This window comes from Bos mutus, chromosome 15 (assembly GCF_027580195.1).
Source record: "Bos mutus isolate GX-2022 chromosome 15, NWIPB_WYAK_1.1, whole genome shotgun sequence".
In the NCBI taxonomy this organism is placed as follows: Eukaryota; Metazoa; Chordata; class Mammalia; order Artiodactyla; family Bovidae; genus Bos; species Bos mutus.
Genome location: NC_091631.1, coordinates 28,680,025 through 28,692,236, shown reverse-complemented (window position 1 = coordinate 28,692,236; position 12,212 = coordinate 28,680,025). Strand labels below are relative to the sequence as shown.

The 12,212-nt window shown below is 39.8% G+C and overlaps 1 protein-coding gene across 1 annotated transcript in view; it reads right to left on the bottom strand.

Moving 5' to 3' along the window:
* Window positions 1-12,212, bottom strand: part of C2CD3 (C2 domain containing 3 centriole elongation regulator) — a 126,909-nt gene that overhangs the window by 59,213 nt on the left and 55,484 nt on the right. The window contains exons 14-20 of the mRNA XM_070383735.1: window positions 11,717-12,211; window positions 9,913-10,064; window positions 7,843-8,089; window positions 4,873-5,053; window positions 3,201-3,384; window positions 2,251-2,423; window positions 473-596 (exon numbers count right to left, since the gene is read on the bottom strand). Of these exons, the coding sequence (XP_070239836.1) occupies window positions 473-596; window positions 2,251-2,423; window positions 3,201-3,384; window positions 4,873-5,053; window positions 7,843-8,089; window positions 9,913-10,064; window positions 11,717-12,211 (1,556 nt within the window). The remainder of the gene's footprint in view (window positions 1-472; window positions 597-2,250; window positions 2,424-3,200; window positions 3,385-4,872; window positions 5,054-7,842; window positions 8,090-9,912; window positions 10,065-11,716; window position 12,212) is intronic.

The window sequence follows — 12,212 nt, the reverse complement described above, 5'->3', positions numbered from 1 at the left end:
TAGAGGGCTTCCCCAGTGGCTCACATGGCAATCTGCCTACAGCAGGGGAGGTCTGGGTTCAGTCCCCGGGTCGGGAGGATCTCCTGGAGAAGGGAATGGCAAGCCACTCCAGGATTCTTGCCTGGAGAATCCCATGGACAGAGGAGCCTGGTGGGCTACAGTCTATGGGGTTGTAAAGAGCCGGGCATGACTTATGCGACTCAACATTAGCAGCAGCAGGGTAGAGGATAAACTGCTGGACAAGCTCAAGGAACTAAGTTGCTAATAACAATTAAAACAGCAACATGTGCAAGTGATTTATTCACTTATATTCCTATGTGCTTTCTTAAGAGAAAAAGAAAAGAGCAGAATTATGGTTAATAAACTGAAGATTGTACCCAAGGAAGTTTTATGTTATCTGAGCATCACAAATTACATGGACTGCAGTGGAGAAAGGTTTGGTTTGAGAATTTCTTTTCTAAGGTGAACTTACTTGGCTGCTGCTTGTAAACCACAGGCTCTGATAATCTGGACTGAGATGGAGACAGTTCGGGCAGCAAGAACTCCCTCTGCTGTCCTTGGAGTACGCCTGTACCTTAGGCCCACATCCAGTAAGCCTGAAGAATGAGGGTGAAAGGAAAAATCAAATGGTTGGTTGAAATAATCTTCTGTTCTACCAAACCCTAAGTCCTAGTCAGGAAGGAAGGAAGAGATTAAACACTATAATCCTAATGAACAGTAAGGGGCCTCAGCAGTGAAACAATCTGTCTATGGTCAGAATCAGATTATATTATTGTACTTTAGGATTAATAAAGCAGAATATAAGTCACAATTTTCACTTTATATCTATGAAAACTATGGCTCAGAGATTCAACGGCTTGTAAAAATCCCATAACTAACAGAGGCAGAACGTAATCCCAGTTATTTTTATAGAATTGAGATGGACTCTAACCTTTGTTTTTAAAATCTTTAAAAGATTTTCACACTCACACATTTCTATCACCCTCCTACCACCACCACCTGAAACACCTTCACATGCCATCTTTTAATAAAAATTCTCCTGGACTTCCCTGGTATTCCAGTGGTTGGGAATCTACTCGTCAATGCAGGGGACATGAGTTTGATCCCTGGTCCAGGAAGATTTCATGTGCTGCAGGGCAACTAAGCCCAAATACTATAGCCACTGAGCCCATGTGCCCCAGAGCCTATGCTCTGCAACAACAGGGCCCCCACTTGTGGGGGCAACAAAGAGCAGCCCCCGCTTTCTGAAACTAGAGAAAAAGTCCACATAGTAACGAAGACCCAGTGCAGCCAAAACTAAAAATAAACTTTGTTTTTAAATTACTTATTTCTGACTGCACTGGGTCTCAGTTGCTACATGTGGACCTTCTCTAGCTGTAGAGAGTGGGGGCTCCTCCTAGTTACGGTGCGCAAGCCTCTCATTGCTGAGGCTTCCCTTGTTGTGGAGCACAGGCTCTAGGTTCACGGGCTTCAGTAGCTGCAGCATGTGGGCTCAGCAGTCCCGGCTCTTGGGCTCTACTTGCTCTATAGCATGTGGAATCTTCCTGGACTAGGGATCAAACCCATATCCCCTGCACTGGCAGGTGGATTCTTATCTATTATCCACTAGAGAAGTCTCCAGGGAAAGCTTTAAGGAACAACAGAACAAGCTGATCAGTGAGGGTCAGGAGGAACAACTCAATCTTAATATAACAAGATAAAGCCTTTGGGCAGATACTGTCCAGGAAGAGGGAAGAGTAACTTGATTTATGAGGCTCATTCTAGTTATTCATGATGTATTTGAAGGATAGGTCATCTTGCTGGAACCATTAGGACAGAATTCAAAACTCCAATTCTAACTAATCCCTTCTAACTTTAAATCCTGACTCTCTCCTCCCTCACAGTGAATTTCCACTTCATGCTATTTTCTTCCAATCCTACATCATGTTGCCTTGGAATAATAATTCTCTGAGTATACCTACATAATACTTGGGATTTGTGTCATGAGGGCTTGTCAAATGCTACTGAAGTTAAAGGTGAGATGAGACAAGCAACATTTATGTACACAGTCTATATAACTATGAATTTTCTAAAATTATATTCAAAATTTGCAGTATGTATTCTACTCATTTTCTAAGAGAACGTGCCTCAGTTTTTATCAAATTCTTAAAAGGGTAAGTACCACAAAATGTGAAGAATCACTAATTTAGAGGGAAAAGGGATATTCACATATCCTGCCTTTGAAAGGGAAAGGTAGATGTCTTCAATTACCTGATGACTGGTTCCTCAGTTCTTTCCTATTCTCAAGCCTGGGGGTTAAAGGGAGATTAAAGGTCTGTATGCCCCCGTCCTCACGGTGCTGCATGGTTACCAAGGCACAGATCCTTGATAATGGCAAGGTTCCTTTGGCGACCATCTGGTCTCTCACATTAGGATAATAGTATCTGTAAGCCACAAAAGCACAAGCTGTCAGTTCAAAGAATTAGGTGGACGAATGAGTCAGTCTGTTCCAGGGATAAACTTTCAGTATCTAGTTTTCTTTGGAGCCTGATTGTTCTGTATTTGTGGTAGGTATGCAGCTGTGGTTGTGTCTGGCTGGATTTACTGCCCATAACCTGCAGGAGGAACCCCATAAATTATACTCTGTGTTCAAGACAAAGCCCAGCTTCTCACAGGTTTTCGGTTGAGGAATCAGCATCTGGCTTTGCCCTTTGGGAGTAGCTTCTCCTGACAACATCCATCCTGCAGCACAAGTGGTTCTGTGCCATGAGTGGAATTATTATTTCACAAAGGCTAGTCTTCTGGTGGTGGGAAGAACAGATTACAAGAAACGAGTCTAGAAGTGAAGAGACCAGTTAGGAGGGTATTACAATAATTGAGGCATGATATAGCAAGGGCCTGAACAATGTAAGGCAAAAAGAGAAGCAGAAGAAAGGTGACTAATACATGTTAAGTGACAGTAGGAGATAAAAATGAAAACTTCTCTTCCAAATATAAGTAGTGGTTAGAAGCAAGAGATACAAACTGCTCCCAAAAGCCTAACAATTTAACAGATTATGGTAAAAGCTGGATAAGAGGCACTACCAAACTCCTCTAAATAATATTAAACAGGGCAGAAGGGGCCACTTTGCTTACAGTTCAACCAGGGCTAATTAAGGGAAGGATGCTCTATGACTGTGCACTTCTTTCCTAGGCACAGGAATGGATTACGCATAATGTACCTGCACCAGATTTCAAACTGGACTCCACCTCCAGGGACAAGCCCATGCGCAGAGAAGGTGCTAAGCAGGAGCCTTTGCACTGGAACCTCAGCTGGCAACAGGAGAGAGTGATGGTGTCTGCTGTTAAAGACGGGGTCTGGAACATAGAGTGTGGCTGCAGATCTAAAAGGCTTCAGGGTGATTCCTTTGGAAAAGAAAAGTTCAGAATAACTCAACACATCATTAAGTGCCTTAAATGTAATAAGAAAGAATGTTAATATCCAGTATTATTCAATTTTATCCTCATACTAGACTGTAGCCCACCAGGCTTCTTTGTCCATGGAATTTTCCATGCAAGAATACTGGAGTGGGTAGCTATTCCCTTCTCCAGGAGCAAAGAAAGCAGGTATTTCTCCTGCTACACAGATGAGGATATGGGTACTCTGAGGTTACACAGTCAATCCAAAGGTCTTAGAGCTACTACGTCACAGACTGGAAGCAGAATCTGTATCTTCTGACTGCATTACTCCTACCAAGGTCCACTTCCTTAGTAGCTATGGTCCCCTAAGGTGCCATGATAATACAGAAGAGATTCCTTTGTTGGTGGACAGTGTGTGAGAGCTCCAGCACTTTATTTTCTTTACTTTCTTACCAGTACTTATTAATCTATTTAAAAACATATATATAGCCATCTCAGCAAGTATGAAGCAGTACCTTGTGACTGTTTCAATCTTTATCTCCCAAGTGACTAATAATGTTAACCATGTTTTCATGTACTTATTAGCCATTTCTATATAGAGAAGTGTCTATTCAGATCCTTTGCCCATTTTTAAATTGGGTTGTCTTTTTATTACTGATTTGTTAAGAGTGCTTTATATATCCTGGGTACAAGTCCATTTTTTGAACCTCAAAACTAATCCCGGCAGCACTTTCACAGTTACTTAAGGACATGCTCAGAATGACAGAAAATTTGAGTCACCCAACTTGCTCATTCCCAGCTGCAATCAAACAAAGCGACACTTTGTGCTCGTCTGAGCTCTCAGAGATGACCAGAGGCTGGAGACAGTAAGGGACAGTACAGTGTAGTGCAGGAATTCTACACTAAGGCCAGCTCGACAGGGTTTAAGTGCCAACCTTGGCACTTGTTAGTAGGGTGGCTCCGCAGTCACTAACACTCTGAACCTTGCTTTCTCTTCTGTAAAATAAAGACACTAGAATCCACCACGGTAAGTTGCTTTAGGATTTAAGATTATGATCTATGTGAGATACGTATGTGTACATATTTCCCCTAGTAACAATGGTTCAGTATTCTCTTAATTTAGCGCTCTTGATGACCTTACAGGATATAATTATGATGGATAATAAGAATCAACTGTATGTTAATAATAAGAGTGAACAGGCTTGTAAATGATGTTAAATGAGACAAAATATAAATGATTGATGGATTCAGGTAAAGGGTATACAGGAATTCTTTGTATTATTTTTGCAACTTTTCCATAAATTTGAAATCAAATCAAAATAAAATGTTACAAAAAACAATTTAAGAAAAGCAAAAACTCAGGGTATCTCCTGCATTGCTCAGGTAAGACTAGAAATACTGAGGAACACAAGACTCACTCAGGAAGAAAAATCTCTAAGTATATTCAATAAAAGAGCTACAGAAGAATAAGAAGGCCTAATCTCCCAAACCTACCATTTTCAAGGAACTCAGGTCCTTTCAGCACATTGGACTGTGAGTCTTGAACTGGGAAGTAGTACTGGACATAACAATCTGCTTCTCCCCAGACTGTGGCCTGAACAGGGGCAAGCCCTTTAACCTTGTCTACAAGGAGTTCAAAGTGGTGCTCCATCAATCCATTTCCATGGTCCCCTGCCTATGAAACGAAACAGAGATGCTGGTGAGCTTTAAAGAGTAATTTGTATAGAGTGTTCATGCTTATTATCTGTATAGTCTGAGAAAAGATGAAGAAATAAGCAGATACTTAATATTCATTGTGTATAAATCTCACAACTGCTCACTGTAATCAGATCAGGGAGCATTTACTCTAGACTGTGAGACTTGGTCAATATTAGGAAATCCATAAATGCAATCCAATGCACTAACAGAGGAAGGAAAAAAGTGACTACCTCAATAAAGGCTGAAAAGGTATTTGATAAAATTTAATCAGATGTTTCTGATTCTTTGTATGCTAAGAATAGAAGGCTATTTCCTTAATAGGATAAAGAACACATATTTGAAGCAGCTAAGTATTAATTACATTAATTATTGTTTTTAATGACACTAGGAGTAACACCAAGTGTTTATTAGTGGAGAGGTAGTAAATACACTGCTCCTGAAGGTACTTCTAATAACAATAATGTATGTATTACTTATTCTGAGCCTTGCATTTATTAATATTAATTTAACAGCCAGCAACAGTGGAACCAGGGTCTGAACTCAGGTAGACTGACTCCACAGCCAGTGTTCTTTTCCTCAATTCCAGACAGCTTCAGCAGACACTAGATAAGTGATTATTGGGAATACTCACCAAAGGGGAATTCAGGATTCAGATAAGGGTCAGACTGCATGATTTTTATGTGTTTAAGTGTCTAACTACTAACCCAAAATATGTGGAACAGAGATTGCATTAGGTCTTTGCCTTGGAATCTAAAAGCATATGTCAGTGACAGCTGTTCAAAAAAGTTCCTTAGGGAAGCAGAAAACTTGTACTTTGATTCTCTAGAGAAGAAGAGTACAGGCTAAAAAAAAAAAAACCCTCAGAATTATAGCAGCTTCTTAATATAACCATGCAGTATTATAGTAATTCAGTTCTGCAGACACTGAATTGGATAGGAGACACCGAGTGTAGAAGCAGGAACAATTGTATTTGTGTTCCAAATCAGAAAAGGAGTACGTCAAGGCTGTATATTATCACCCTGCATATTTAACTTATATGCAGAGTACATCATGAGAAATGCTGGGCTGGATGAAGTACAAGCTGGAATCAAGATTGCCAGGAGAAATATCAATAACCTGAGATATGCAGATGATACCACCCTTATGGCAGAAGGCGAAGAACTAAAGAGCCTCTTGATGAAAGTGAAAGAGAGTGAAAAAATTGGTTTAAAGCTCAACATTCAGAAAATGAAGATCATGGCATCTGGTCCTATCACTTCATGGCAAGTGGGGAAACAATGGAAACAGTGTCAGACTTTATTTTTTGGGGCTCCAAAATCACTGCAGATGGTGACCGCAGCCATGAAATTAAAAGACGCCTGCTCCTTGGAAGAAAAGTTATGACCAACCTAGGCAGCATATTAAAAAGCAGAGACATTCCTTTGCCAACAAAGATTCGTCTAGTCAAAGCTGTGGTTTTTCCAGTAGTCATGTATGGATATGAGAGTTGGACTATAAAGAAAGTTGAGCACCGAAAAATCGTTGCTTTTGAACTGTGGTGTTGGAGAAGACTCTTGAGAGTCCCTTGGACAGCAAGGGGATCCAAACAGTCCTTCCTAAAGGAAATCAATCCTGAATATTCATTGGAAGGACTGATGCTGAAGCTGAAACTCCAATCCTTTGGCCACCTGGCGCAAAGAACTGACTCAATGGAAAAGACCCTGATGCTGGGAAAGATTGAAGGTGGAGGAGAAGGGGACGACAGAGGATAAGATGGTTGGATGGCATCACTGACTTAATGGACATGAGTTCGAGTAAGCTCTGGGAGTTGGTGATAGACAGGGAAGCCTGGCATGCTGCAGTCAACGGGGTTGCAAAGAGTCAGACATGACTGAGCAACTGAACTGAACTGAACCTTTAAGGACTTCTTTTGTGTTCACAGTAACATTTTTTAACCTTTGGTATGAAATTTAACAAAATCTAAGTTTACATTGCAATGTGAGGACCACATAATGCCTAAAAAAAACTTGGGAATATTAAAGAGATGAGCTTTATTTGTGCTTTTATGTTATTTTTAAATTAACTCCACTATTATCTACAGATAGACATGAATATAAAATAGAAAAAGTTCAGAGTTCATAACAAATAAATAATAGCCTACTAATAGATATTTTCCTAATAGTTCTTTCTCTGCTAGAGGCAATCAATTTGTCATTTAGATTCAGATTTAAAAAATATAACATACAGTGGAGACTGAGATTTGGCTATTCTAGTAAAGACATCAAACGTAAGATACAGGAGGACGTGATATAGTGGACTTAAGAGTCAGAAGACCTGCGTCTGAACAGCAATTCTCCCGTTCTCAGCTACGTGACCCTGGATGAGTAACATAAATTCTAATTCTGTTTCATTACCTAAAAAAAGAGAATGACAATGACCTACCTCATGTATAAGAGAATAAACACAATAAAGTATGTCAATGTGCTTTCTTAACTGAACAACTGCACAGAACAAATTACTTTTAAGTTATGAGTAGAAAAGTTAAGAATGTCACTTGAAAACTTTGCAACATGGATTTGGTCAAGAAACAGAATATTTTGCTGGTTTACATTTAGGATCACTCTTTACCCCATCCCCATTTTCTCCCCCAGATTACCTTTTCTTTTTTTCATTGAGACTATTTTTTTTTAGGGCAGATTTAGGTTCACTCCAATTATCAAAGCATCACCTTGTAAGCCTTAAAATAAGATTATGTTTTTTGTAAACAATCAAGTGTTTGGTCACTACCATAGCAACAGAAGCTACAGATGGCTGGTCCAGGAAATGGGCTGGCCTGGGGTTGAAGGGAGTAAGTGTTCCTTCTTCATTCTTTAATCTTTGTAGTGCTATTATCTGATCTGCAGAGCCCATAGCTAAAAAGACCCGAAGACTCCCATTTTGGTGGCCTGAGAACACGTCAATCACAGGCATGTAGCTGTCGACAGCAACAACTGGATACCGAGCATCAAGCAGCAGGCGAGAAACCTTGGGATCTCTAAAGAGAGAGAAATTGTGCATCAGCAAACAACAATCATCAATCATGTCATAGAGCTGCTTCATTTCTTATTTGTTTTCTCAGTTTGTTAAAAATGGACCTACAACTAGAAAAGTAATGGTGGTTTGAAAAAACAGGATTCTACCTGTAATCCATCAAGTAAAAATGACAGGCAGGTTAAGTTCCAAATGCAGCAATTTGAAGGGGAAGGGATGTGTCTAACTTATCTCTGTATTATCATGGCCCCAAGGGTTGCTGAAGAGCATATTTTAGAGGTAGGCAGTGTGGTCAACTAGAAAAAGTATATAAATTTTGGAGTCCAGCAGATAAGTTTTGAGTAATATTACAAATAATATCTGCTAATTACTGAGTACTTACTATGTCATAAGCATTTTAGTTTCTTTAATCCTTCTAACATGGCAAATGTTGCTATTCTTCACTATTCACAGATGAGAAAAAAGTCTAAATGCTCTTCATTACCATGCTGAATCTTACATCTGCCTCTTACTTACTGTATGACTAAGTAATTAGTATAACTTTTGAAAGTGTTTCCCCATCTGTAAACTGTAGGTAAGAAAACCTGCATCAAAGGGCTACTGTTAGGACTAAACTGAGATAACTGATATAAAATGCCAACATGATAAGTGCTTAGTAATTGATAGCTATTACTGTTCTACACACTCAGCAATGAAATGAAAGGGGTCTAAGGAAATGAAAAAGAAACGGGAATATCAGACCAGTCTAATACCACAACAAAAAAGGGGAAAAAGCCAAACGCTTACAGCTGACAACGACATCCATGATTCCAGCAGAACGCCTTAGCCTGACCAGGCTTCCCGATGTTACCATCATGTAAGTACTGAACTGTTCACTAGAGGCTTATTCCTTTATTTTCTCACTGGATCCTCACAACTGCTCCAAGAAGGAGGTAGGATATCTGTCATCACCCTCATTTTACGGATGATAAAAAGAAAGCCAGAGAGGCTGACATCTCCAAGTTAAATGATAAGCTTCCTCATTTGTAAAATGGGGATAATGATAATACTTCTTGGGGTTATAGAAAGGCTCATGTGAGTGAGACACTGCCCACAATAGGGCTCTTTGCAAAGTGTTAGGTGCAGCATTTAAAACACAGAACCATGAGAAGGTTGTTAGGAAAGAGGTCAGTTCTAGAATAATTAAAAATCAGTACCTTGAAACAAAAACTGAACAGTTTATACTGAGGATGGAAATGATTTGCAGATAAATCAATATCCCATCTAAGTTTGAGTAGTGATAAATGAGGTACAGCAATCAAATCTGAAGGTCTAAAAGACAATGCTCAGTATAGAAATCTTACAAATGGTTGATTCGAACAATACTAACTAAAGTTTGTGACAGAGATAAACCATCAGTTATGGGAGGTGATAAACTTTGGCAGCTGAGTTTCTTGGTGAGGGGAGTGGACTAGAGAGCCAGATTCTCTGGGTTCTAATCCTGGTTCCACTACTTTAATACATATTATAAATTAATATTTAACTTTCCTGTGCCTCTGTTACCTCATTTGTAAACAGGGGAAATAAAATTTACCTGCCTGAGAGGGTTGTTGTGAGGATTAAAGGACTTGATGTATGTAAGGTTCTTAGCATAGGGCCTGAAACATAGAAAGCAGTATCTGTATGACTGCAATAACCTAGGAGAAAGAGCAGCAAATGTAGTGAAATTGAGAAAAGTCCTCCAAGGAATTATTGGGCTGGATATGTTTGCAAACTGCAAATACTCCTATTCAAGTTCATACAAAGTTAAAAATGTAAAAAAAGAATACTTCAAAAGGTCTTATTTACTTGAATGACATGTAAAACTGATGGAGGGGGAGTTTCACCAGCCCGAGAAGCTTGTCCTGTCCTGGGCTCCGCACCTTGTTCCAAGTTTCAATTATCATCACGTTGTTCTTAAGCCTTTCCAGACATTTGGAAGACAGAGAGACAGGAATCACCTGGGGAGAGGGACAACCAAAAAACAAAACCAAACCCCACATCTGAGACAAAGTATTAACTTTTATTTAACAAGCATTTACTAAAAGCCTATTTGCCATGCACAGTGCTAGGAGCTGAAGACATCAAAATAAAACCCACTCTGTATCCTCAGTCTAAAGCCATAGCCTTGTTTAGAGACAAACACATAAAGGCCAAATACGAAACAGCATGAATTCTCTGATGACAAAGCTCATCTATACAGGGCTTCTGGGGCACAGGTGGGAAAAGAGGATATTTAGAAAACTGCAAGTAGTTGAGCACAGCTGAACTATCTAGTGTGCAGAGAAGAGGACACCGGAGAAGTACAGGCAGGGTCTTATAGTCCAAATGAGGATCCAAATTCTAGCCCTGAAGGCTATGGGGAATCACTGAAATGTTTTAAGCAGGGGAGTAAAATATTCAGGTTAGTGTTTTAGAAAGATCATTACTGCTGGTCCACAGAAGAAGGAATGGACAGAGAGAGACAAACAGGTAGGACAGTCGTCGAGCTATCTGGAACAGGAACGAGGGCCTGAATGAAAGCAGTGGCAATGGAGTAGAGATAAGATAATTTATTCCAGAGATAATTAAGTTTGTAGCATCTACTGGATTTGGTAAGTCATTACGTAAAGAAAGACTCAAGGTCAACTTCTAGGTTCTGGTTGGGTTTCTCAGTGAATTATAATATGAATTAGGGCAGATAGGAGGAAGAGGAACAGATTTGGAAGGAAGAATAAATTCAGATTTGAATACATCTGAATTACTCTTCCATTTACACAACTTTATTGAATACCTGCAATTTGCCAGGGGATGTGTTAGGTGCCAAGAGGAAAGGGCTCTTGAGAGATCTAGGTGGTGACGACCGGAAGGCAGTTAGACACACAGAACCGGAACCAGAGGGAAATGCCTGGCCTACAAAGAAGTGTGGATTTGGAAGTCATCTTCACACAAATGAAGCTATGGGAGTAGATGGTGACCACGGGGAAAGAGGGTTGGTCTGGAGAATGCTAAGCATAAAGTAATGAACAGGGATACTAATAATTAGAAGTAGGAGAGATGGAGAAGTGCTGGGGTCACAGTCCTTTACCTAGGTTTCCTACTAGCTCAACGACTGGAGAAGAACAGCTGTTGAGTCAGAAGGAAAATGAGTGGAGAGAACCACAAAAATCAAGGGAGGAAACAATTTAAGTAATAGCATCAAATTCTATTGAGAAATCAAGTAAGATGAGTATTTAAATCAGCGGAGGAATAAATGAGTCTAAGGAAAAATAAAGAATGAGAGACTAGAAACAGAAAAGAAAAGTTTAACTGATCAAAGTCCTAGAGGAAACAGAAGGAAATAGAACTCAGAATTCAGGCAAAAGAAATAGCAGGAACCATATAAACAGACAGAACAGAAAGAAAGAAAGACACAAAATGTTTCAAAATGTTGGCAATGTCTTTTCTTCCTTCCATCCAATAGTGGGATTGGATATGCACACCAGATAATGATAAAAGTCCCCCTGCCCCAGTCTGAACATTCTCTATTTCCTTTACAATGTAATTGTGATCTGGGAAACATACTTCTCTTCCCTCCCCAACTCCCATCTTCATCCTTAATGCATATGGAACATTGAGACATGAACAAAGTTACCTGAGAAAAGTTAAAGACTGGTTTTGTTGTGCCCCATGCAATGACAGATCTGGTGACTTCTTCTGTGCTGAAGAGTTTGCAATTTAAATAAATATTGCTTGATGGTTGTTTCTCAGATTCTCCAGTAACGAAATCTTTTCCATCTGGCACCATCAATAGCACATGCAATAGCAAAGCACTCTCTTCTGTTGACCCATTCATCTCATTTACCAAATCATGAGAGGCTGGCGCTGCCATGAAGGTTGAAGAATTTGGTATAAAAGGGCTAGGTGACTTTGGGATGGGGAGCATCAAATTCTGCATTTTCTTTACAGTTTCTTCATGAATTTGATTTAGGGTCTGTGGATTTTTGGTACAAGTAACATCTTGAACAGTTTCTGGCAGTGTCTTATCTGGATTTGTAAGACCACTAAGTGGGGTGCGTTGGGTGTTGCTACTCAACTCTGTATTGACACCAGTGAAATCCTTGTTATCTAAAACAAGCTCCACAGTTACC